This window comes from Capricornis sumatraensis, chromosome 7 (assembly GCF_032405125.1).
Source record: "Capricornis sumatraensis isolate serow.1 chromosome 7, serow.2, whole genome shotgun sequence".
Classification (NCBI taxonomy): domain Eukaryota; kingdom Metazoa; phylum Chordata; class Mammalia; order Artiodactyla; family Bovidae; genus Capricornis; species Capricornis sumatraensis.
Window position 1 is genome coordinate 63,373,985 of NC_091075.1, and position 27,741 is coordinate 63,401,725.

General features: G+C 40.7%; 1 protein-coding gene and 1 non-coding gene across 2 annotated transcripts in view; both read right to left on the reverse strand.

Annotated features, from left to right (window-relative positions):
- Positions 1 to 13,354: 13,354 nt before the first annotated feature.
- Positions 13,355 to 13,461, reverse strand: LOC138082481 (U6 spliceosomal RNA). Its single transcript, XR_011145110.1, has one exon. It is a non-coding gene; the product is annotated as a U6 spliceosomal RNA (small nuclear RNA).
- A 6,815-nt stretch (positions 13,462 to 20,276) lies between these two features.
- BEND4 (BEN domain containing 4) overlaps positions 20,277 to 27,741 on the reverse strand; it is a 28,685-nt gene continuing 21,220 nt past the window's right edge. Inside the window, exons 3-5 of the mRNA XM_068975718.1 lie at positions 26,986 to 27,077; positions 24,033 to 24,273; positions 20,277 to 20,494 (exon numbers count right to left, since the gene is read on the reverse strand). Of these exons, the coding sequence (XP_068831819.1) occupies positions 20,277 to 20,494; positions 24,033 to 24,273; positions 26,986 to 27,077 (551 nt within the window). The remainder of the gene's footprint in view (positions 20,495 to 24,032; positions 24,274 to 26,985; positions 27,078 to 27,741) is intronic.

Consider the following 27,741-nt stretch of genomic DNA (forward strand, 5'->3'; position numbering starts at 1 on the left):
CTCTCACAATAATCAGTAGACACTGATTGAAAGTCTTCTATATACGTATACAGAAGATGTGAACAACACTATCAACTAACTTGATCTTTTGACATTTGTAGTACGTTCCCTCCTGAAACAGAAATACACATTCTTTTGACGTTCACTCACATTATTTACCAATAAAGACCTTATGCTTCACCATAAAACATGTGTTGATAAAATTAAAAGGATTTCAATCATGCAAAGTATATTCTTTGACCAAAATGGAATTGAGTTTCAAAACCGATACAATGTAGAATTAAAATATATGACAGTAATAGCACAAAAGGACAGGAATAGAGAAATAGAAGACTCTCACACTATTAATGAAGTGTTACACTTGTATTTCAAGGCAGCCTGAGCAAGGCTGAAGGACACTATAGCAATGTGTGTGTTATAATAATGTGTGTTTAGCAAGGCTAAAACACATTATCAGCTCTACCTCATAGAAAAGGGGTGTAGCTGATAAGCCAACAGTGGAGATGAAATGGAAATATAATAAATATTCAGTAAATCCTAAACAAGGAATAAAGAAAAGATGAGAGAAAAATCAAATAATAAGATGCTAACTTCAATTCTTATGTTAATTCAAAGTGGTAGATATTTTACAGATAAGGAACCTGACAGCTTTAAATAACTTGCCTAAAGTGACACAGCCAGGATGTCCTGGGGCTGGGATTTCAATTCAGGTCCCCTGTCTTCCAAGATCTCTGCCCTTTATTTAATGCCAAGGTACTGTAGTGGTAGGAGCAGGGTGCGTGTGTGTGTGTGTGTGTGTGTGTGTGTGTGTGTGTGTGTGTGTGTGTACTTTCTAGCTACTGCTGCTACTGTGTGGCATTCTCAGCCATGTCCAACTCTTTGCAACCCCATGGACAGTAGCATGCTCACTCCTCTGTCCCTGGAATTTTCCAGCTAAGAATACTGGAGTGGGCTGCCTTTTCCTTCTCCAGGGGATCTTCTCAACCCAGGGATCAAACCCCCTGTCTCTTGCACCGCCTGCATTGGCAGGCGGGTTCTTTACCATTGTGCCACCCGGAAATCCTTTCTAGCTACTATGTGTACAGAATATAATTTGGACAACTAAACTTATGTCTTCCAACATTTGTGCATATAATTGACATTTACATTTCTGCATGCCTATGTAACTAAAATATATTCTCACTTTTCAAATTACAGTGACATTATATAGAATTATTTCTTGGGGGTTTCCTATCTGTCTTCACTCTCCAGCGCAGGTCAGGATATGCCTAGGTTCTCTACAACTGAGGGAGTGGGATGAGACGGTGTCAGTGTTGTCCGGCCCTGCTTCACTGACCACGGTGAGGATGACCTAAATCTCTTCTCACAAACCTCTTCAAATCTTTATGAACTTCTTGCTGTGTTCATCATCTATGTATAATACACACATATGAGCATAGTACACTAACACATTAAACATGTGTTGGCACTCCAGAAAATATGCAAGATTCTGTGGTAGGCAAAAGATATTAAAAGATGAACAAATTATGTCTCCTGATATTATAGAATTAGAAGTCTGATGGGCATGCAAACTTTATACAGAGAATCACACAAATATACACAATTTTGTCATAAATGATATGAGAGCAACAGGTTATCATGATTGAAAATTGGATGACCTATTTGCAGGGTCATCAATGGAATAGGCATTTTCTTCTTTTACAAATATATTGAAGACTTTGAAACTATTACAAATACTACTATTATTTGTAATACTACTACTATGCTAATACTATTAGTATTCTAGCCACCAAGCTAAAAGTTGATGTTTTAGTAATACTACTACTATACTAATACTACCCTAGCCACCAAGCTAGAAGTAAGATAATTAATAAAAAAATTATTTCAACTTCAGCATGCTTGGAGCCATGTGATATATTTCTAACGGAATATATTTCTATTCTCTTGAATATGAAGTGCTGTCACTTGCAATTATTTTGAAAGTTATTCAGCCTTTTCTTTCCAATCTGCTAGAAGAATGATGGTTTTTTAAGAGTAAAGATTAGCTAGGAATTTTTCATTACAATGCAGGCTTTAACTACAGGACTTTAGAATAAAACTCTTCACTTCCAGCAGTGCATTTAAAAAATGGCTGTGGATGCTTTTAAAAGAGCAGTAAAATCAGCTGTAGCTGATAGAGTGTAAGGGGCTCACCTAGACCCTGCTGTGTTCATTCTGAGCTGTGTTCTGGGGGAAGCTGAGCAGGAGTGATTCTGGGAGTAGCCCACTTCCTTGTCTCAACAAGACCAGATCACACTGGGGCTATTTCTGATTCTCTCCAACCAGAGTCCACCGGTTGGAGCCCAGTGACCAGCTGCAGTCAGTGTGAAAGCTGCACCATATCACTCTGAAAAGACCACAATACTCTTTCCTTCAGATCCCATCTTTCCCTGGTGATAGGGAAATAGAGACCCAAGGACAGGCCCAGGACCAACCACCTGCACAGTGCCTACACATACTGAAGACTCAATAAATGCTTAGAAAAGAAAAAAGTAAAACAAAATTGAGTGTGTTCAGATAGCTCAAAAGGAAGATGGAAATAAAACTAATTTTTGTTAGTTGTTGGATAAGAACTGGAGCAGGAAAAGACAAAAAATAATATGACCAACAATCCTACTACTGGGCATATATACCGAGAAAACCACAATCTAAAGACACACGTACCTCAGTGGTCACTGTAGTGCTATTTACCATAGCCAGGACATGGAAGTAACCTAGATATCCATCAACAGACAAATGGATAAAGATGTGGTACATATACACAATGGAATGTTCAGTTCAGTTCAGTCGCTCAGCCGTGTCCGACTCTTTGCGACCCCATGAATCGCAGCACGCCAGGCCTCCCTGTCCGTCATCAACTCCTGGAGTTCACTCAGACTCACGTCCATCGAGTCCGTGATGCCATCCAGCCATCTCATCCTCTGTCGTCCCCTTCTCCTCCTGCCCTCAATCCCTCCCAGCATCAGAGTCTTTTCCAATGAGTCAACTCTTCGCATGAGGTGGCCAAAGTACTGGAGCGTCAGCTTTAGCATCATTCCTTCCAAAGAAATCCCAGGGCTGATCTCCTTCAGAATGGATTGGTTGGATCTCCTTGCAGTCCAAGGGACTCTCAAAAGTCTTCTCCAACACCACAGTTCAAAAGCATCAATTCTTCAGCGCTCAGCCTTCTTCACAGTCCAACTCTCACATCCATACATGACCACAGGGAAAACCATAGCCTTGACTAGACGGACCTTAGTCGGCAAAGTAATGTTTCTGATTTTGAATATGCTGTCTAGGTTGGTCATAACTTTTCTTCCAAGGAGTAAGCGTCTTTTAATTTCATGGCTGCAATCACCATCTGCAGTGATTTTGGAGCCCCAAAAAATACAGTCTGACACTGTTTCCACTGTTTCCCCATCTATTTCCCATGAAGTGATGGGACCAGATGCCATGATTTTAGTTTTCTGAATGTTGAGCTTTAAGCCAACTTTTTCACTCTCCTCTTTCACTTTCATCAAGAGGTTTTTTAGTTCCTCTTCACTTTCTGCCATAAGGGTGGTGTCATCTGCATATCTGAGGTTATTGATATTTCTCCCAGCAATCTTGATTCCAGCTTGTGTTTCTTTCAGTCCAGCGTTTCTCATGATGTACTCTGCATAGAAGTTAAATAAGCAGGGTGACAATATACAGCCTTGACGTACTCCTTTTCCTATTTGAAACCAGTCTGTTGTTCCATGTCCAGTTCTAACTGTTGCTTCCTGACCTGCATACAGATTTCTCAAGAGGCAGGTCACTCAGCCATTAAAAGGAATGAAATTGGGTCATTCATAGTGAGGTGGATGAACCTAGAGTCTGTCATACAGAGTGAAGTAAGTCAGAAAGAGAAAAATAATGTATATGGATGCGTGTATATGGAATCTAGAAAAATGGTATAGATGAACCTATTTGCAGGCCAGGAACAGAGGTGCAGATGCATCGAACAGACATGTGGACATAGGAGGGGAAGAGCAGGGTGGGGCAAATTGGGAGAGGAGCATCGCCGTATATCCACTGGCACACGTGAAACAGCTAGTGTCACGCATGGGGCTCAGCAGCATAGCCCAGGCAGCTCAGCTTGGTGCTCCCTGATGACCTACAAGGGTGCTATGAGGGGTGGGAGGGAGGTTCAAGAGCAAGGGGACATTTGTAGACATACAGCTGATTCACTTCATTGTACAGCAGAAAATAACACAGTATTGTAAAGCAATTATACTCTAATGAAAAAAGGAGAAAAAGAAACAGTGACTTTAAAGACATTTTACAAAAACACTGGTCATTGTCTGATGACTTGTATGTAAAAATTGCTTTATTTTGGGAACAAATTTAAGTGACCGGATTTTAAACATTCTCCCCAAGTATTTTCCTGGTTAGACACTTAGTACCTAGGCAGTAAGGAACATCTGCTTGCTGAACAGATCTCACACTGTAGAGTAAAGGCACTCAAACAACGGCATTTGCTTTTCTGATTAGAGTGAAGGGGAGGGAGGGGAGGCAGGAACATGGGGGAATAATGTGGGTGGCTGAGTCTGCAGTGCCTGCCTGCTTGCAATATAAATTGGCAGCTTGTCTGCTTAACAAAGTGGGAAGGATTGTTTCTAGCACAGAATAACCATCCTTAGAAAATGTTTTCTAATAAATATTTTTATTAGTATACCATAAAGTTTTTAGTATTAATATTAAAGAACCCACCAGATTAAGGCTGAGCATCATTTTGAGAAGGTATATGCATTTGTTTTAGGGTATTTGGGGAGCAAAGCTGCTTTGTTTCAATAAAGATTGTAGCACAATGCTTTTTTAAAAAAAATAACATTTGCTCATTTTGTGCAGGTGATGTTTATTTATTATTGATTAATTAATATTAATATTTTGGCTGTGCTAGGGCTTCATTGCTGCATGCGGCCCCTCTCTAGTTGTGGTGAGTGGGGGCTACTCTGCACTGAGGTGCGTGGGCTTCTAGTTGCGGTGGTTTCCCTTGTGACCCAGCACGGGCTCTAGGCACGTGGGCTGCAGCAGTTGCAGGGCTGTGTGGCAAGTCCCAGTGCAGTGCTTTCTTAAAAGTGGGATTTCAACTTTGGAACAGGTTCGTCCATTTGTCTTTCTGATATCCTCTTTCTAGCCTAATAATTTGGGCATAACACTTTTAATATTTTACTGGAAAGCCTTTCAATGTAGCCAGCAACTACTAAGAAGAAACAAAAAAGCTGTGGCATAAGCTGCCAGGGAAAAAGTGATTCAGAGCTGAGGAGAAGGTTTTAGATTAGTATAGGAGTTCTTAACATGGGGGCCATGGATAAAACTCAGAGTAAGAATCCCTTGGAATTTCCTGGAAAATTCTGAGTGTATCTAGGGAGAGAGCCCCAAGTTTTTATAAGATTTTCAGGGTGGTCTTTCCCCTAACAGTTAAACTCCTGTAGTGTGTGTGTGAGTCCAGATAGACTAAGTTATGCTGCAGTAACAAGACGATTTTGAGACCTTGATAGCTTAAACCCCTAGTGCTTCTCACTCCCTAAATTACTTCCACTTCCCACTTGTGTCAGACAACAGATACTTGTTCAGAGGGGCTTCTGCTCAAAGTCTCCTAACTTAACTAGGGCCCCAGAGAGAGAGGGAGCAGGTCCCCTGGACATCACATGTCTTTACCTCTGGACAAGTTCCTCATTTTTCCTTATCCACCAGATTCAATTTAAATGATTGAAGTTTAGTTAATTTAAAAGTTGTATTAGTTTACACTGTACAGCAAAGTGAATCAGTTGCACATATACAAATATCCACTTTTTTAGATTCTTTTCCCGTATTGGGCATTAGAGTATTGAGTAGAGTTCCCTGTGGTATATAGTAGGTCCTTGTTAATTATCTATTTTATGTACAGTAGTGTGTATATGTCAATCTCAACCTCCCAATTTAGCTCTCCCTCCCTTCCTCCCCGATAACTGTAAGTTTGTTTTCTACACCTGTGACTCTATTTCTGATTTGTAAATAAGTTCATCTGTGCCATTTTTTTTTTAAGATTTCATATATAAAAGTGTCATATGATATTTGTCTTTCTCTGCCATCCACCAGATTCTTATCCTCATTGCAAAGAGGGGAGAGAACCCTGGCAGGGACGTGACCACAAGGGTTGAGAAAATAGATTCCAGATAGGTAAGTCGGGACAAGTAATCTGAATTGTTTTTGTTAGTGCTGGGCAGGGGTAGGTGGGGTAGGTGGCAGAAAGGGGTGAAGATTTCTAATTTCTGGGGTTAGCTTTTGAACATGACAATATATGTTCTAGCAAGCATTCTAATATACTTATCACCCATACTTCCTCTATTTCCAGGTAAAAATAGTTCATAATAATAAAGCACTGTTACAATAAACTTTCAAAGATAAATGCAAAGATGAGAAAAGAAAAAGATGGCTGGTAGTGGTGGAGAGTAAGCAGCTGGAAAAAGTGAGCTAAGGGAAGCTGCAGTTGAGATGTAACTTAACATTGGTCTTCCTGGCAGCCGTGGGAAGAAAAGGGAAGAACCAATAAGAAATTTGGACAAGTAGCTGTAAAAATTTTATGGTTCTAGGGTCTTAGAGTTTTGATATTCATATAGGCACTGCTAGCAAATAACTGCATGAACTTAACAGATTACTAGAATGTTCTGGGCCTCACTTTTCTATAAGTGATAGTAATTGCCTGCTGAATTAGACAGTATCTAAATTTGTTTTATTCATAACTTCTCAATTATTAATGACACTTCAAAGAAATGTCTTCCTTTATATATTTCATTAGGATTACTCACTTCTTCATTAAACATATGTTTATGGTTCACAGTAGATTCATGAGATTTTCCTCATTAAGCATTCTTAAAGAGAAATGTGACAGAATTATCTAATCTTTCCTAATTTTAAGGCTAACATATATTTCACATGTCACTTGTTTTTACTTTGACATTCTTCTGAAGTCACAGAAAAAAAAATATCCAAAATTACATAAGAAATGAAAGGGTAATTATTTAGTACAATGTGTTAATAGAAAACAACACAAGTCACAATCAAACACAATTATTATGTTTTAAAAATTGAATTGAAAATGCTTCTGTGTTGCCAGGAAGGAGAAAACAATCATCGTCACTGGGACCAAGAAAGAGACAGACTAGAAGACATGTCCCTACCCCTGTTCCTCACATCTTTACAGGGCCTGCGTCTTCCTAGAATCTGGCAAAGACTGGAGAATGTTTTAAATCTTGCTTACCGCTGGGAAGTGCACCGTAGCCTTTAAAAACAGCCTATATTTATACATTTTCTGGTCTCTCTGTGTGTATCCAACCACACAATTTATTGTTCACTATATTTCATTTTCATTCGTGATATTCTTATATATTCTGTGCCTTTATGAATTTTTATTTTTTAGTAGTAAAGAAGTTAAAATAAAAAATCAACACTAATCTGGTCCATGACATTTTCTTTTTCGGCCGTGTCATGCAACTTGTAGGACCTTGGTTTCCTGGCCAAGGATTGAACCCAGGCCCTTGACAGTGAAAGCCTGAAATCATAACCACTGTGGTCCGTAACATTTTTGTTAGGTGAGAATGAAAGTTGTATTTCAAACCCATGTTTTAACCTAATTTATTGAAATTTGACAATGGATCAGAACAAGTTCAAGACAGTCTATTCTGATGTATCTCACTCTACCTTATCTATTATCTATCAATCTTCTATTCACTCATTCATTTACAGAAGCAAGCATATGTATTAAACATCAGGATCAGTGAACACAGAGGACTACTGATAGAGGCATTAAGATCTCTATGGAGCTTTAGGACTGAATCAGAAACAAGACTCACCTGGGACCCAGGAATTGCCCCACTATTCATTGGGGCATTTTTTGTTTTTAGGATTTTGAGCAGTTTTTTCATGCCATTGAACAGATGAATTATAACTTCATCAGTCAAAGCTGGGTAGACTTAAGAGGTAGCTACGGGCTTCCCTTGTGACTCAGCTGGTAAAGAATCCACCTGGAATGCGGGAGACCGGGGTTTGATCCCTGGGTTGGGACGATCCCCTGGAGAAGGGAAAGGCTACCTGCTCTGGCCTGGAGAATGCCATGGACTGCCTAGTCCACGTGGTCGCATTCGGACACGACTGAATGACTTCTACTTTCACTGTTTTATCAGCGTTATTGTTACAATTCCTTTTCCAGCCTTAAAGATCTTCAAAGATCAGTTTTACTGGCGTGGATGAAACCTGGGCTTCTCGCCTGGAGCTGGACTGCCTGGATGAGCATCTTGCCCTCAGCACGCCACCACCACTAGCTCTGTGACTTTGGGCCCATGTCTCTAAGCATTAGTTCACTCAACTCTTGAGCAAGCCATCCTATTAAGTTTTCCTCACAGGCCGTAAGAAGTTCCACTGCAACAATGATAGCAAAGCATTAAGCTACTGGCCTGAGATGTTAACTATTCAAATTATTAAGAACTAAAATGTCATTTATGTAAAGTCAACTCTCAGGATTTCAGTGAAGGGGAACCAAAGAGATCCTTTGAATTCACCAACTCGTCCCTGTCATCAGTTGTGACCAACTTCTTCCCTTTACTCCGTCTCCACCTTTGCTCTGAGTCCCAAGGTGCTGACCTGTACGGGCTTCCACGTGCTCTGCTGCCCTTTGCTTTCCAGGTTCTTTCGGCTGGAGAGGAGCATCGGGAGACAGAAAGAGGGAGCTCAGCGTGGTGGTTCTCCTGGCTCCTCCCTGCAGGCTTTGCGGAGTCCAGCCATGTTTCCTCACATGGAGACCACATCTCCTAGCAGGCACTCCCAATTCCAGCGCCCCACTGCTCACCTCACTTCTTCAGGCTGATAACAGTACCCTGCCAACGCGAGGGCAGGATGCCACTCCCCACTGTAGTTTCAGGCTAACCTGCTCCCACCTTTGGACTGTGTTTTTATCAAATTTTTCTCAAATCAACTGTGCCATCTATTTCCTGACCGACTGGTTGAAACACCAGGTGTGTATCACTAAGGTGGTGTCTTAGTGAGGCCTGAAAAACAGCTTTAAGAGGAGGGAGGAATTATGATACAGAGTCAACCAGGGTTTGGGAGCACATCAAATTATATATGAATAATTCCCTGAACTGGCATGTACTTTGGCTGAGATGCTCAGATTGAATTATCTTAGTGTGACAGAGACAGACATGTATTTTCTCTTTGTATGACTGATGTGGTTTTTAAAAAAATATTGAAGAATGAGTTGCTCAGTGGAACTTAGAATTTTCTCATAACAGGTGTTGGTCCTTTTACTCCAAATAGTTACTTACCCATCAGCTGTATTTATTCCATTCTTGGGACACAGTACCTGTACAGTGCCAGGCAATCAGGCTCTCAGTAAATATATTGCATGAATGTATAATCAACTTGAAACGGTTAATCTATGATGTAGAGTTCTGCCAGGAGAACGCACTGGTCAGAGCAAACACCCTCTTCCAATAACACAAGAGAAGACTCTATACATGGACATCACCAGATGGTCGACACCAAAATCAGATTGATTATATTCTTTGCAGCCAAAGATGGAGAAGCTCTATACAGTCAGCAAAAAGACTGGGAGCTGACTGTAGCTGATCATGAACTCCTGATTGCCAAATTCAGACTGAAATGGAAGAAAGTGGAGAAAACCACTAGACCATTCAGGTATGACCTAAATCAAATCGCTTATGACTATACAGTGGAAGTGAGAAAGAGATTTAAGGGAATAGATCTGATAGAGTGCCTGATGAACTATGGATGGAGGTTCATGACACTGTACAGGAGACAGGAATCAACATCATCCCCAAGAAAAAGAAATGCAAAAAAGCAAAATGGCTGTCTGAGGCGGCCTTACAAATAGCTGTGAAAAGAAGGGAAGCAAAAAGCAAAGGAGAAAAGGAAAGATATACCCATTTAAATGCAGAGTTCCAAAGAATAGCAAGGAGAGATAAGAAAGCCTTCCTCAGCGATTAATGCAAAGAAATGGAGAAAAACAATAGAATGGGAGACTAGAGATCTCTTCAAGAAAATTAGAGATGCCAAGGGAACATTTCATGCAAAGATGGGCTTAATAAAGGATGGAAATGGTATGGACCTAACAGAAGCAGAAGATATTACGAAGAGGTGGCAGGAATACACAGAACTGTAAACAAAAGATCTTCACCACCCAGATAATCACAATGGTGTGATCACTCACCTAGAGCCAGACATCCTGGAATGTGAAATCAAGTGGGCCTTAGGAAGCATCACTACGAACAAAGCTTGCGGAGGTGATGGGGTTCCAGCTGAGCTATTTCAAATCCTGACAGATGACGCTGTGAAAGTGCTGCACTCAATATGCCAGCAAGTTTGGAAAACTCAGCAGTGGCCACAGGACTGGAAAAGGTCAGTTTTCATTCCAATCCCAAAGAAAGGCAATTCCAAAGAATGCTCAAACTACCACACAATTGCACTCATTTCACATGCTAGTAAAGTAATGCTCAAAACCAATACAGTATTGTAAAGTAAAATAAAATAAAAATATAAAAAATAAATAAATAAATAAAAGCAATAAATGTAGAAATACCTTTTATCAAAACAAAACAAAAGTATCAATTATTCATCACTCAGCTTTCTTTATAGGCCAACTGTCACATCCATACATGACCACTGGAAAAACCATAGCCTTGACTAGATGGACGTTTACTGGCAAAGTAATGTCTCTGCTTTATTAATATGCTGTCTAGGTTGGTCATAACTTTCCTTCCAAGGAGTAACTATATTTCATGGCTGCAGTCACCATCCGCAGTGATTTTGGACCCCAGAAAAATATCAGCCGCTGTTTCCACTGTTTCCCCATCTGTTTCACATGAAGTGATGAGACCAGATGCCATGATCTTAGTTTTCTGAACGTTGAGCTTTAAGCCAACTTTTTCACTCTCCTCTTTCACTTTCTTTTTTTTATTTTTATCTTTTTTATTTTTTTGAATCTCTTGTTATTTTCTTTTTAATTTTTATTTTTATTTTATTTTACTTTACAATACTGTATTGGTCTTGCCATACATTGACATGAATCCACCATGGGTGTACATGCGTTCCCAAACATGAACCCCCCTCCCACCTCCCTCCCCACAACATCTCTCTGGGTCATCACCGTGCACCAGCCCCAAGCATGCTGTATCCTGCATCGGACATAGACTGGCGATTCGATTCTTTCATGATAGTATACATGTTACAATGCCGTTCTCCCAAATCATCCAACCCTCTCCCTCTCCCTCTGAGTCCAAAAGTCCATTATACACATCTGTGTCTTTTTTGCTGTCTTGCATACAGGGTCGTCATTGCCATCTTTCTAAATTCCATATATATGTGTTAGTACACTGTATTGGTGTTTTTCTTTCTGGCTTACTTCACTCTGTATAATCGGCTCCAGTTTCATCCATCTCATCAGAACTGATTCAAATGAATTCTTTTTAACGGCTGAGTAATACTCCATTGTGTATGTGTACCACAGCTTTCTTATCCATTCATCTGCTGATGGACATCTAGGTTGTTTCCATGTCCTGGCTATTATAAACAGTGCTGTGATGAACATTGGGGTACATGTGTCTCTTTCAATTCTGGTTTCCTCGGTGTGTATGCCCAGCAGTGGGATTGCTGGGTCATAAGGTAGTTCTATTTGCAATTTTTTAAGGAATCTCCACACTGTTCTCCATAGTGGCTGTACTAGTTTGCATTCCCACCAACAGTGTAGGAGGGTTCCCTTTTCTCCACACCCTCTCCAGCATTTATTGCTTGCAGATTTTTGGATCGCAGACATTCGGACTGGTGTGAAGTGGTACCTCATTGTGGTTTTGATTTGCATTTCTCTGATAATGAGTGATGTTGAGCATCTTTTCATGTGTTTGTTAGCCATCCGTATGTCTTCTTTGGAGAAATGTCTATTTAGTTCTTTGGCCCATTTTTTGATTGGGTCATTTATTTTTCTGGAGTTGAGATGCATAAGTTGCTTGTATATTTTTGAGATTAGTTGTTTGTCAGTTGCTTCATTTGCTATTATTTTCTCCCATTCAGAAGGCTGTCTTTTCACCTTGCTTATATTTTCCTTTGTTGTGCAGAAGCTTTTAATTTTAATTAGATCCCATTTGTTTATTTTTGCTTTTATTTCCAGTATTCTGGGAGGTGGATCATAGAGGATACTGCTGTGATTTATGTCGGAGAGTGTTTTGCCTATATTCTCCTCTAGGAGTTTTATAGTTTCTGGTCTTACATTTAGATCTTTAATCCATTTTGAGTTTATTTTTGTGTGCGATGTTAGAAAGTGATCTAGTTTCATTCTTTTACAAGTGGTTGACCAGTTTTCCCAGCACCACTTGTTAAAGAGATTGTCTTTACTCCATTGTATATTCCTGCCTCCTTTGTCAAAGATAAGGTGTCCATATGTGTGTGGATTTATCTCTGGGCTTTCTATTTTGTTCCATTAATCTATATTTCTGCCTTTGTGCCAGTACCATACTGTCTTGATGACTGTGGCTTTGTAGTAGAGCCTGAAGTCAGGCAAGTTGATTCCTCCAGTTCCATTCTTCTTTCTCAAGATGCTTTGGCTTATCGAGGTTTTTTGTATTTCCATACAAATCTTGAAATTATTTGTTCTAGTTCTGTGAAAAATATGGCTGGTAGCTTGATAGGGATTGCACTGAATTTGTAAATTGCTTTGGGTAGTATACTCATTTTCACTATATTGATTCTTCTGATCCATGAACATGGTATATTTCTCCATCTATTAGTGTCCTCTTTGATTTCTTTCATCAGTGTTTTATAGTTTTCTATATATAGGTCTTTAGTTTCTTTAGGTAGATATATTCCTAAGTATTTTATTCTTTGCATTGCAATGGTGAATGGAATTGTTTCCTTAATTTCTTTTTCTACTTTCTCATTATTAGTGTATAGGAATGCAAGGGATTTCTGTGTGTTGATTTTATATCCTGCAACTTTACTATATTCATTGATTAGCTCTAGTAATTTTCTGGTGGAGTCTTTAGGGTTTTCTATGTAGAGGATCATGTCATCTGCAAACCGTGAGAGTTTTACTTCTTCTTTTCCAATTTGGATTCCTTTTATTTCTTTTTCTGCTCTGACTGCTGTGGCCAAAACTTCCAGAACTATGTTGAATAGTAGCGGTGAAAGTGGGCACCCTTGTCTTGTTCCTGACTTTAGGGGAAATGCTTTCAATTTTTCACCATTGAGGATAATGTTTGCTGTGGGTTTGTCATATATAGCCTGTATTATGTTGAGGTATGTTCCTTCTATTCCTGCTTTCTGGAGAAAAAATATGGAACGCTTCACGAATTTGCATGTCATCCTTGCGCAGGGGCCATGCTAATCTTCTCTGTATCGTTCCAATTTTAGTATATGTGCTGCTGAAGCGAGCACTAATTGATACTTTTGAACTGTGGTGTTGGAGAAGACTCTTGAGAGTCCCTTGGACCACAAGGAGATCCAACCAGTCCGTCCTAAAGATCAGTCCTGGGTGTTCATTGGAAGGAGTGATGTTGAAGGTTAAACTCCCAATACTTTGGCCACCTGATGCTAAGAGGTGACTCATTTGAAAAGACCCTGATGCTGGGAAAGACTGAAGGCAGACGAGAAGGAGACGAGAGGATGAGATGGTTGGATGGCATCACTGACTCGATGGACATGAATTTGGGTAAACTCCGGGAGTTGGTGATGGACAGGGAGTCCTGTCGTGCTGCAGTTCATGGGGTCACAGAGTCGGACACGACTGAGTGACTAAAGTGATGTAGTATGTTTCTCATTCCTTTTTGATAATTGAACACTCCATTTTGTAGATATACCACATTTTATCTGTCCATTCATCACCTGATGAATGTCAACTGATTTCACTTTTTGGTATCATAAGTAAAGCTCTATGAATATTTATGTGCAAGTTTTTGTTTAAACATTTTTTAATTCTCTTGGGTATATACCCACTAGTGGAGTTGATGGGTCAAACACCACTGAACTTTGTAAGGAACTGCCAAATTGTTTTTCAAAGTGACTTACAGCATTTACATTCTTACCAGCAGTGTATGGATATTTCATCTTTCCATATCCTATCTGTTATCACATTACCTTTTTCATTGCTATTTCACTGTGGTTTAATTTGCATTTTCCTAATGACAAGGGGACTGCAAGGAGAGCCAACCAGTCCATTCTAAAGATCAGCCCTCGGTGTTCTTTGGAGGGAATGATGCTGAAGCTGAAACTCCAGTACTTTGGCCACCTCACGTGAAGAGTTGACTCACTGGAAAAGACTCTGATGCTGGGAGGGATTGGGGGCAGGAGAAGGGGATGACAAGAGGATGAGATGGCTGGATGGCAACACTGACTTGATGGATGTGAGTCTGAATGGACTCTGGGAGATGGTGATGGACAGGGAGGCCTGGCGTGCTGTGATTCATGGAGTTGCAAAGAGTCGGACTGAGCGACTGAACTGAACAAGTGGTGTTAACCATTTTTTTGTGCTTATCGGCCATTTGTATATATCTTCACTGGAGACATGTATATTCAGAACCCTTGCCCACTTTTAAATAGGTTATTTGTGCTTTAATTAATTAGGTTGTGTTTATTATTGAGTTGTAAAAGATCTATATATTCTGGCTATGTCTTTTATCAGATATATAATTTGTAAGTATTTCCTCTCATTCTATGGGCTTTTTGTTCTTTATGTTGCTTTAGAAATGTAAAAGTTTTAAACTTTGATGAAGTACAATTTATCAGTTATACTTTCTGGTGTTGTATTGAAAAAAACTATTGCTTAACCCGATTTACTCCTGTTTTCTTCCAAGTTTTGTAGTTTTAGCTCTTCCATTTATTTTGAATTACCTTTTGCACATGGTATAAAAGTAGGGGTCCAACTTCATTATTTTGGATGCGGATATCCTATTCACTCAAGATAATCTGTCAAAAAGGCTATTCTTTCCTTATTATCTTAGCACCCCTGTTAAAAATCAACTGACCACCAATGTAAGCATTGTTTGCATTTCAGTAAGAACTTTAGGATAAGGTGGTCCATTTCTGCAGAGGTCACCTGAGATTTGCTCAGGAACTGCAATGGACTCGTAGATCAGTCTGGGAAGTACTACCATCTTAGCAATACTGATTCCTCCACTTCACTATCCTGCAGTATCTTCCCAGTTATTTAGAACTTTTAAGATTTCTTCCACTAATGTACTGTAGTTTGCAGAATACAAGTCTGGCACTTATTTTAAAAAATTTATTCCTAAGGGTTTGTTTCTGATATGATTGAAAATAAAATTGTTTTTTAAATTTCAGAGTGTTGCTAGTATATAGAAGAGTTGATTTTAATATACTGACCTTGTTTCCTGCAACCTTGCTGAATTTGTTCCTAACATTTGCTTGATTTGTAGCTTTTACTGTGAGACCTGCTACAAAATATTAAAAACCCAAGTGACTTAATAATCCTGTTTCAATGCTTTAGAATAGTAAAATAATTTAAATTTCATTTTAATTTTATATCCCAATTCAAACTCAAATTATTTGGACTGAATTGCATTTTCATCCAAAACTGCTGTTTAGGACACTCACCTTGTAGTGAAAGAAACGAAACATTTTCCCTAAATGAAAAAATATATTAGTTTTAACTTGGTCTAACTTATGAATGATACATTCAGCCTCACTGTTCAATAATATTTGATGTCAGATTTATTTTATGTAATAACTAGTGGGAAGCCACCATGCCACCTTATTTAGCCATAGCTACTTTGCTTTTGTAATGAGGTCACTGTTCATAAACAATCAACATCTTTTCACTGTTAAAAGGTCAAGAGAAGACATTGTAGCATTCCTCCTCTCCCTGAACAATGGAACTATAGAAGCATGTATTTTTAAAGTGTGAATGTACAAATGCTGGACAGAAATTTTGGATCACATGTTACTTTCACTTAATCACTGGTTGTCCCTTTCATTCACTAGATCAAATGGATTTTTTGGAGGAGTTCTGGTCAGTTCCCTGACATAACTATCTTTCACATGGGTGTTAAGCATGTAACATTTTCTTAGCATTCTGAGTCAAGCAGAAAAGCCCTAGTATCAAGGCAAAAAAAAAATTTTGTTAAAGAAAAAAACATCCAGAAAAGCATCTTGAATAAATTTGAGAAAGATGCAAAAAGCAAGTTAAAACACTTAACAGAAACTTGACATTTATTGTGCAACTTTATCTCCAACGGAACATGTGGCATTCTAGAGGTATATGAAGTAATAAAATCAATACTCCAATTAGAACACCTGAAATAACTGGCTCTAGTAACAAATGTTTCTTATAATTAAAAATATTGAATGTTTAAAAAACTCTTATAACATTTTAAGTTCCTAAAAGAAATGTGCCTAACACTTAAAAAACAACTTACTCTTCTATATAAATTGTTCACAAAAAATCTTGCTATCCTGTATTACACTATGCATTTATAGTTTTATTAACATATCTCTAGTGGGTATTAACTCTACACAGTACAATCAAATAGAAATTATTAATAAAGAATCAACAAGACTTCAACAATAAAAATATCAGGATCAATGGATTTGTCACAGTTTCTGCACATGTGTTCTTCATAGAAAATAGAGTAAAGGCAAGTTGGCCCCAGTGTCAGGCTGCTACAGGAAGTTCCAGAGAGGAGACACACATACAGAGGCAATGCTTAAATAGGGCAAGGTCGGACTGCAGCAGCAACCTTCAAGGTTTCAGGACCCCTCTCATGGCCTGGCACGCCCTGTTCCCTAGAAACAAACCCAGGCTCTGATGGCCGAGGCAAGCTCTTGAAACTTAAAACACAGCCAGAGGTGTCAAAGCCACAAGTACAGGAAAGGATCAACAGATTACTGTATTTTCCTACAAAATCTCCACGACAATTCTCACAGTGACGTCATGGTTAAAACCCTCTCTTCCAAACCAGACTCATCAAATCTAAGGTTACGAATACAACAAATGTGAAAAGTGAAGGAATGCTGGCTAACTGATGTCCAGTGCCACGTCTAACATCTATCTGTTCCCGAAGAACATCACTTCACTGAGTTCAAACTTTTGCTTTTATATCCCTGCATTTTTGTACTGGGAACCCTACGATGGAAATGTGAACAAATTAGTCATTTTTTTCACTACTTTGATTAAACAATAAATCTATCCCAAAGTGTTGATGGGTTTTGAGAACTGGAGAAAACTGGAACTACTGGAGAAAACTGAACGAGTCATTCCACTATCTAAACCCCAGGATTTCCCCTTACTAGCTGAGTAATAAGCTCAATAAAATGGGATAACAATAACAGCCTAGGGAGTGCTTGTGAGGATTAAATGAGAGGAGGCATAAAGTGCTTAGCAAAACACCTGCACACAAGGACTCTGAACTATAAGCTATAGCTATTGTCAGTGGTTTTGAATGGGCCTGAATAGTTTTCCAATGCAGGGAAGACCCATCAGGCTACTTGTACTGGGGCAATTCTGACAATGAACGCACTTTTGAGTAAGTCATCTTAGCAGATATATTTTTTATTGTAATTAGGGGAACTGTGATTCAGTGAAAGCCTAGTGCTTCTATTAGCCAGTTTTGGACAGCCATGAGGAAATTTAATCTGGTACTTTACCACAAAGATACGGTAATTCAGTACTATCAATAAGCCATACTGACCGAGCTGGTCATTAGATGAGTGAAGTCCTCTGAATGTTCTTTGCAACTGGATACACCATGGAGGGTAAAAGTGGTCTCTAACAGGTAAATATACTCATTATAATTTTGAATTTTAATTAGTAGGCAAGTACTGGTGAGTTATTACTTTTGCACTTCATGTTGTCCAGCATTAATTCTTCACTGTCCTCTAACCACTGGCTGATAATTCAAGTAACTGCAGAGGGCCCTCAACTGGGTGGCATTTTCCACATCATTTCAAGTGAAGTGGTTATTTTTATCCAGTACTTACATGACTGAAAGAAGCCATCACTATGTTTACAAAAATATATCATAATGATACATACTGCTGTTTAGAGACATTTACACTAGCGTTCTGACTCAAGCATCCTATTTGACATGTTTTGCCAAGCAGTTTTGGCAAGTGTCACCACATTGAACACACACCAGCAAGACTTGCACCATATGTTGAAAATCACTATTACATTTTTAAAAATTGGTATATAAGAGCTGTCAAAAATTATAAGCATCTGTATGGTGAAATGACACAGCATTGAATGAGAAAAGTTCAAATCTTTTCTAAAAATGAAGCTATCCAACAATGAGACTTTTTTTTAAAATGAATGAAATCTAAGAAAAACTAAGGAGGTAGTCTGTGGGCATTAGGTTCAGGTTCTAGAGTACATGCTGAATGACAGAATTCAAATGAGGGCAATATTCATTTGTTTTCCTACTTGATACTCCATCTATTTTCTGATAGCATCAGGAGGTCAAGCCATTAAAAGTGGCAGGAAAATGCAGACATCATGAACTTGGAGATTACCAAGCTTGTACCGTCGTCTAGATTTTGGGAAAAGAATCTGCTATTATAAGAATTTACTGGACTTAACCATCCTATCGCTATCTGACACATGGAGAAGCTGGATCAAATAATATATTAATATATCACCTTATAATTCTGATGAAGGTGTGTTTATGACTGGCAGAAGACTACACAGTCAATGTTTATGACCAATGAAGGGCTAAGAAAGACCCAGAATAGGAAATCACCCACTTGCTCTATGGCTGTGAAGTAGCCACATATATAACATCTTTCAATTTCCCTATCAAAAGAGATGATGACTTTTTTTTTTTTTTAAACAAATGCTCTAATGTTATCCTCTCCATTCCCAGTGAAGCCTAAAACAGCAGCAGCCTTTAATAAAAGCTGCCCATTTAGCCCTAAGCTTTACAAAGAATGCAGTTATCTAGATTAGGGTGATAAAGGAAGCCTCCCCTCCTACCCACACCTTAAGCAGGAACAGATTCTATCATCTCTAGAGCATCTGGTGATACGAAATGATTCCAAAGACACTACTACAAACTTGAGCTCAACAAATTAAACTGGGGAAAGCAGGCGGGAAAGGTCCGCGCTAACTCAGCCAAGGCCAGAAATTCAGGGGAATATTGGAGGGAAGCAAGTACAACAACTAGGGTGAAACATTTCCATTGGTGACAAAGAGAAACAAGATTTATGCAAATTCTAAAGATCAACTCAGCACAAAAAGACCCTCAAATTTCAGAGAAATTACAAACAAGCCCGTTGCATAGTTGTCAGAATGGCCTTGAAGCTGTGTGTATACAATTCCAGAACAAATTCAGTGAATACCATTGGCCTCACCACTTGTTTGGTCCTCAGTGCACCAAACGGCTAGCTGATTGAAATTCTCATTGTTCAGCCCATCACTTTGGCATTGTGTCAACAGAGCCTGGTTTAAGGCTGTGGAAATTGTGCATCTATGAACCTACAAAATTGAGCATTTGAAAATGGTTTTGGATCTTTGGATGTTTCTTGACTGACACAGTGAAAACTTTTACTGTTTGTCAATCCCAGAGATCATATAGTGCCTTCCTTATCAACATAGTAGAAATTTTATTTTTTGGTCAAAAGTAACAAAGAGAAAGAGCTAGCTTCCAACTCATCATTGTCTAGAGGTGACCTCTGATCTCTGGTTTCTGTTTTAGTAACAGGTTCTGTCAATGTAGACACAACATACAATGTCACCTATCCCATGTCTTTGCTGAGAAGTATAAATTCAAGTCTTTGGAAAACATAAAGACAACTTATCTGAACTAAAATGAGAATGCCTGTTCCGTGTCCCTCAGGACAATGCTGTGTCTCAAGCTTCTCCCATGAGCACGAAACTAACCTCCATGGGGACCAGCTCTGCTCACGAAGCAGAGCTTACCTGAAGGCGTCAGAAAGGCGACCAAGAACTCGCCTATCTTTTTTCACCCTCACCATCTAACTAGTCATCATCTGAAATCAACTGTAGTTTTTTCTTCGTATAATATAGTATTCTGAAAATCTCTGCAGGCTCCATACACTTTCCAAACAACCCGAAAATGGGCTTGTATTGGGAGCTGTTTGGCAGTAGGTCAAGAGAGTTAAGGTTTAGGATGTGTAAAGTCTGATAGAGTGACATGCTTTGGATTCTAAAGTGATGGTAATAGAACATTCACCACTGGAACTCGAGAGGAGTGGCTGCTCGTGTGGAAAGATTTTGTCCACTAATCACCAGATCCATCCTGGGAATTTTTATTGAAGACTTCATCCTGGGAAGGTTGGTGATCGATCCCTTCGTAAAAGGAGCCTCCGTTGTGCAGGAAAGTGCCCACGGCTCGCCCCTGCCGGGCGTGACCCACAGCATCGCTGAACACTTTGTTTATCTGCTCCTCTGAGGGCATCCACCAGTCGGGGTTGGAGGTACAGTGCATCCTAATGAATTCTGTGGGAATATACACAACAGTAAAAAAAAAAAAAAAAAAAAAAAGAGAGAGAGAAACAGCTGGTTTTTGCAGTGGATGATAGGAAGGATGCTTAAACTTTAACAGCAGCTCTATAAGGAAAGCTTTATGGGACATCAGATGTAGTGCCATGATGACGTCACTTATTAGACTTTAAAACTTACACCATCTACATTTTCTACTCACGTGCAAAAATAAAAATTATGTGAGTGGTCCCTCTAACACATTTGCATAAAAGGTAAATCTAATTTGTGAGGCATGGTCTGCACCATGCTAGGTTCAAACCCTGTTGCTACATGCCCACATTTTTAACTCTTTCCAGAAGCACAGCAAGTATCATTAGCATGGCATTCTTTAACCAGCTACTAATTTGTAGATTAAGTGCAAAAAAATAAAATCTCAGTAAGAACCTGCAAAGGTTTTGGTTCGGAAGAGATTTCCACATTATTACAGGCTGTATTTATGTCTCTAATTATGATATCTATACATGTACTGACAAATATTTTTTAGATGGAGTTTTCCTCTAAATATTTAATTTCACCAGATACAATTAGGAAGAGATAGTGTATCAAGAGTAGCTAAGATTCCAATAAAACAATCTCAGCCTCCCTCCAGCTGAGTTCAAATCAACCTTTCCTGTTTTCTCAGAGAGTCAGGGGACATGCAGAGTTCCCATACAGCTATTTCATTAATAACATGGGCATCTGAAAACTGAAGTGAGCATTCTGGAAAAGGTCCTAAGTCAAACTGTTTTTTTTCTGTTTTGCATAGCTGATTGAAAGTTCAGGGTGACTGCTATTTACATATCATTTCTTCTCCAGCACTGCTCCCTCTATAAGACAGCAGTTCTGGTCACAGGATTGGATTTGTCTGAAATTTACTTATGAAAGCCTGATCCTATTTGCCCTGAGAAGCTGATGCTTTTAAGAACCTGGACCAGAAAAATCTCATGAACTGAACTGTGTCTATCTTAGCAGATAAACAGGGCCTTCCCTTCAATTTCATGCCTGAGGTGAGAGACTCGTTCGTCTTGTCGAAGTCCTAGCTCCGGTGGCCTTCCCTGGGCTGAGAACTGTGTTTATTCAGCATCTCATCCTGCAAAATTGTCAGGAACCAGATGGCTGATGGTGGGGTGCAAGCCTAGCAAACACTGAAGGACACCTACATCCTCAAACCCAAGCCATGGCCACTACAACACTGAAGAGCGAGAAAGCAAGTGGGAGCACCAGGGCTCACATAGCAAGATCTCTCCCTATTATCTCCCTGTGTTCACACTTAGGCACAACTGCAACTGTCCTCAGATTGCCTCCAGCTAGGCTGCGAGCTCCACAAGTCAGGGATTCTGTTTTCTACTCCTCTCTGCCTTTCCCAGGTCTCCTACCTCAAGTATTCGCAAGTATTCCGCAACAGTTTAAGGAGTTCCCCTACCTCTGTCCAGATGCCCCATTCTCCCAGGAACATCAAGAAATGAAAGAAGGTGCCCATGAGCAGAAATCAGCCCTGCCACTCTGAGAATGTGCTGCTCTGGGATACCTACACTGCCCCCTCTTTAGCACCCACTGTTGTGACAGGACTTCCCCCAACACTGTGCCAGACGATTACAAGCTCCAGGTAGAGGTCATTCTGTTACACAGACTGGAAGCACTGTCACGTAACTGACCCCCTCTTCCTGCTGGAGACAAACCACTCCAGGGAACAGGCCCGCCTAGAATTTGATTTCATTCCCTGAAGCACCCTGCTCTCCATCCCTCAAGTGTCCAAACCTCTGCAGCTTCCTTAGCCTTCCTACGCTTGCTGACCACAAGGACGTCACCCTGGGAGTCATCACACCTGAACCTTCAGGAAAGGAATCCCATTTAGGTCAAAGAAGGCCCCAAGAGTTCAGCCTTTGGGACAGACACAAGGGCTCTAACCAGCTGCCCTGACACATCAGCAGTTCCTGCCTATGCCTTCTCCACCCATGGGCAGGGGAGGCCTGTGCATCCTGACCAGCTCTCCTGTGCTGGAGAGAACATGTTCTGATTGGGCAGCCTGGGCTGCATCGGTGTCCCAGCGGGCCTGGCAGCATTCCCAGGGCAGAAACATTAGTGCTTTGGGGTGTAAGTTAATCCCTCAGTTTCACAGACTTGCTCATTAAAATGTAAAATGTTTAACAAGGATTTATGGAAAGGGACAGTGAGCCCCCTTATCCTGATTCCTCACAAGCCACAGGGCAAATTCCTGAATCCATACTGAGCAAGTTCTCAGCAGCCCCCTCCCCCTGCTAAGCTTACCACCACTCTGGTGCCTCTGTCTGCTCTGATGATACCGGGGAATAAACGAACCTATGGCTAGTTTGCTAAGGCCGACACTGGAAATTCCCGTCACCCAGACACTCTAAATGGAATCTTTAGACTGGCCAACAAGGGGCGCTCCAGCGCACCTGCGCCAAGTTGTTAATAACGATGGTATCTTCATTCTAGGTGGCTCTGTCAAGCCTGGGCCACCTGAATCAATCATCTGGGGTGGTCGCGAGGTGCAATAATGCACGCCTCCCCTGTCCTTCCCCCAGACCGCTGAATCGGAAGTTCAGGGTGGGTCTGGGGATCTCTGTTGCTAACAAATGCTGCACAGGCACCCTAGTCGCTGTGGGTGTCTGGACAGGGGTGCAGGAGTGAGTGTCTTTCTGATGATGAAGGCCTTATCAGTGATAAGGTTTTTCCACTGTGACTTCTTCACCAGGAAATATTTTGATTCCTATCAGGAGTAAATCATTATTTAGTCCTTCCAACCAATAAAATCACTCAAACTATACAGGTTAAGTCTTTCCAGCCAATAAAATCACTCTTGAACTACATTCAAGTTAATATTCTGATATGGACTTTTCAGGTGCGAACAGAGCTTACGTTGGCAACTGTACTGTTTCTGCTTGTCTGTGCTGATCTGCAACCACCAAAGCAACCGTTTACATCTGGCTTCTTCCTCCTCACCCTCTGCCTGGCCTATCCGTAGTGTGGATCAGCTAGAGTCATCAGCTGTTAATACTGATGAACAGGTGTCATCTGAGCAGTATTTTTAAAATACGGACACTTAAAAAAAACTAGAACAGAATCTGACTGGGCGAGAAATACTTTAGGCCTAGGGAAAATTAACTAAATAAATTTAAGGAGCAGGGGCAAGTATTCTCGACAAGGGTAGCTAGACTGGGGTAAATTTTAAAATCTCTTGTCTTCTTTTCCTCTGTGCTTTTCCCAGTGTTCCAGCTTTCCTGGAGGTGGCCTTCCCAGGCAGCAAAGAAAATCTGAACTTAAAGCGTGAAACATGAGGTGCTATGCAGTGCTTATGTGCCACTAAGTGCTAAAGCAAACAAAGAATTTTTAAAGAACTTCTCGATACCAAAGAGATGGGCTACATGAAGCCTATAAAGTCTCAGCGGAAAAAAAACCAAAATACAGTCACGGCTGAACACTTGCACGGGGAGCCACAGCCAATGCGGTGAAATGAGATCACAGATGGACACTGAGCGGAAGGATGCAGTACCTCGGAGGCATGTTACTTTAACTGGATCCAGAGGGCGCCTCTCAGGACCTGTCTCTCCTGACTGCACTGACCTTTTCCTTTTTCCAAGGCCGCATGAGTACTTAAGCTCATCGGTAGTGAAAACAAATCTGATGAGGTATCGAAGGAGCCGCCTCCCATCTTTCTTTGAAGAATTTACAGCCTCATCCCACTGTTTGCTCGTTATGTAGACAGGATAGTTGTTCAACAGCTGCTTGCTTCCCTGGAAAAGCGAAATATTTTCTCATTACTTACTTAGCCAGCCAGCCAGCAGCCCGGGCGATCTCCATTTCAAAGGCAAACATGCTTTTTAACCAAGTGGCTATGCTGACAATGAACCAGGTACTGAAGAGCACAAGTAATTGCTCACTCTCAAAATGGGCACTTTTCAAATTACATTTGCATTTTCTATAACAAGAGCCAATGAGGTTTAATGAACACCTTTGAAAGAGGAGCTATTTATAACTTGCATTTTAACAGGTAGGTTAAAACGTGTCAAGATCCAATGACAGGAAACACGATTTAAATATAACCTGTAACTTTCCTTTTCAATCTATTAAAATATGCAAAAATGACTTTGAAGAGCGTGATCAAACAGGTTTCCTCATCCTTTGGTTGGCGGTTAAGTACTTTTAGAAATGATGCTGGTGGGTTATTTCCATAAGGTATATTTTTTGTGTTTAATGTACCTAATATCTGATAGCTGCTGCATTTCAGTGAAACAACATTAAAAAGTGAATTTAAAAAAAGTGGAATTGTGGAAACAGAAAAAAAACCACTAATAATAATGTAAAACAAGTTTCCTCGAATTATAGCTTCTGCAAATGCCACTATTATATCAACTCAAATTTTTCTTACTTTTCACCTTTGTAATTTATGTCTGCTATAAAATTCCCAGGCTAAATAGCTGCAATGGGACTAATTATAGGAATTTCTGTAACATTTATAAGCCATGTTTAGTCAACTGCACCTACACAACCATTATTTTAGCTCTGGTTGTCCATAAAATTCTACAGTCCAGGACAAATTAATTAACCCATGATCTCAGTTTTAATGTACTTCTTCCCCAGTAATTAAGGTGTACAAAATAAAGAAAGGAAACTCATTCAGTTTTACAACTTTGCCAATTTACTACAGGTTATAAATTGGCACTGTTTGGGTCTCACAGGTTTTTATTTTAAAAAGTGCTCTGTTAAGGTCTGAGGAGGGCAAATGGTACAGGAGCCAACAGGAAAGGAAGAGGCAGCAGCTATGAAACTGTCGCTAGATTAGACCCACAGAAACTCATCACCGCAGCGTCATACTCCTGTGAAGTAGCAGGCATGTGACTGACTGTCCTTTTTATAGGAAGCAACTGAGGGACATGGCTTGAGGTTGGAATTTAGTCAGTTTGGGTTTGAACTGAATCTTAGTTCTGCATCTTATTTGGTGTTTCTTGAACAAGTTACTTCAACTGAGAGGAAGAACTAAGTTATCATAGGTTTAAACTATGAGTATTTGGGAGCATAAACCAGCATATGTAGCATATGTCCTACGTATGATCAAAAGATGGGCAGGAGCCCAGAGGTTCCTAAGGGCCCCTTAGCCCAGACTGCTGTTTCATGGCAGGAGGGGCGAGACAGAGGGTTGACTGGCATGTTGTGGCAGTGCAGACAGGAAAGCGGGGGTCAAAGACGTAGACCAAGGGGGCTGGGCAACCAGTCCCGTGAGCCAGGCTACGGGGACTGAGGTGTTGCCGATTCCCAGGTGAAACGAGACATCCTCCACTAAGGTAAGCAACAGAGGGTTACGGTTGGGGGACGGAGGCGGCAGATACTACTGAGGACCAGTGTCTACGGCAGGTGCAATGAACATCTATTGAATGACGACTGCAGGGACTCCCCTGGTGGTCCAGGGGTTAAGACTCTGTGCTCCCAGTGCAGGGGACACAGGTTCGACCCTGGTCCAGAAAGATCCCACACACTGCAGAGCAACTAAACCCATGAGCCACAACTGCCGAGCCTACACTCTAGAGCCTGGGAGACGCAACAAAATGAGAAGCCCACACACCAGAATGAAGAGTCGTCTCCGCCTGCCTCAACTGGAGAAAGCCCATGCACAGCAACGAAGACCCAGCACAGTCAAAAATGAGAGAGAGAGAGAAAGGAAAAAAAAAGAAAGGAATGGGGAATCAGAAGAGTCCTGACACAAAGGCCCACAGAAAGAGAGGTGCAGGAGGGAAGAGAGGCGAGACTCTGGGGATGAGGAGGGCTGGGAAATGGGCCCCTGGACGGGACAACTGGGAGAGCAGCCTGGAGTGGGGTAGGGGGCAGCTCTCTCAGAGCATTCTGATAAGGAGTGGAGGTGCAGCCAGACTACAGACAGGGCAGAGCAAACAGAAATAAGAGTGGAGAAATGAACACAGACCAGTCTTTCAAGGGTCTGATCACTGAGGTTACCATTCAGCAAGTGCCTTCAACGACAGGAATGGGGCTGAGACCTGAACCTACCCTTCAAGGAGCAGGATGCGTTGTGCTGTTAGGATGAAAGTGCCGCAGGGTGCTTTGGGTGATGGAAGGAGAAAGAAAAGATAATCGTTGAGGAAGGGAGGGAGCATCAAAGAGGGGCTGATTTTCAGAGTGGGAAGACTTGGAACAAACACTGTCTCTGCCTGAGGGAATGACAGGTGGGTTCCCCCATTTCAGGTCCCTCTGAGCCGAAAGAACATTGCCCACGATATTAAACTTCTGTTTTCCCCCCTCAGAGTACAGAGGTGAATGTACTTCATGATGCATGGCCTTTCTCCACAGGATATATCCTCATTCATAAGGCTCAAGAGTCTACCAGGCCTTTTGTTGGCCAATCTGTTCTGGGGTACAGGTAGCTAAGCACCGAGATGCTTCGTCTTAAGGACCTTCCGCACGGGGCACCGTTTACCTCGCCACTGGAGACCTACCTCGGTCGGCTGGTCAGCTGGCTGTGGGATCATGAGCTGGTTGTGATGCTGGAGCACCATCTTCAGGTAATCTAAGACGGTCTGGCAGGGCACTGGGTGGAAGAAATTGCAACAATTGCACATGAGCTGAACTGTGCTGGGAAAACAGAAAGCTTTCAAGGTTTAAAAAGATTTTTGATGTAAACATCTAAAAAAAAAATCGACTCATTTTCTAAAGGAAACAGAATCTTCTTTCATTTGACATCCGCAGTTATTTCAGTTTGTAAACATGGAACAGATGCTACAGTTTGGGGAGAAATTTTGGGTTCAGCACAATTTAAGTCAAACTGACTCTAAGATGAATTTGGGTCAATAATAATGATGTCACACTGAACAAGCCACAGAAAAGACTTGTCTTCTTTGATTCAAGTTGTAACATGAGTACCCAATGGTGCTTTTGAAAATTAAGGTACTGAAGACTGTGATGTTCCACTCATTTAAAATTGATGATACAATGCTCATTATTAGTGCCATTCATCCCTAGTTCTTCAGGAAAGCAGTTAAGTCATGCACTTTAGACCTGCTTCCTGACATGGACATGCCTGACCATGTAGCGCATCCCCTCTCCAGACACTCCCCTGATCTGGTCCAATTCAGATTCAGTTAGTATGTATATCATTAACTGTTGTACTATATTTTTTGAGGCATAGTCTTATAGAACTATTGAATAATTACAATAAAACTGAACACATGAGCCCAATATACAACCTGATATAT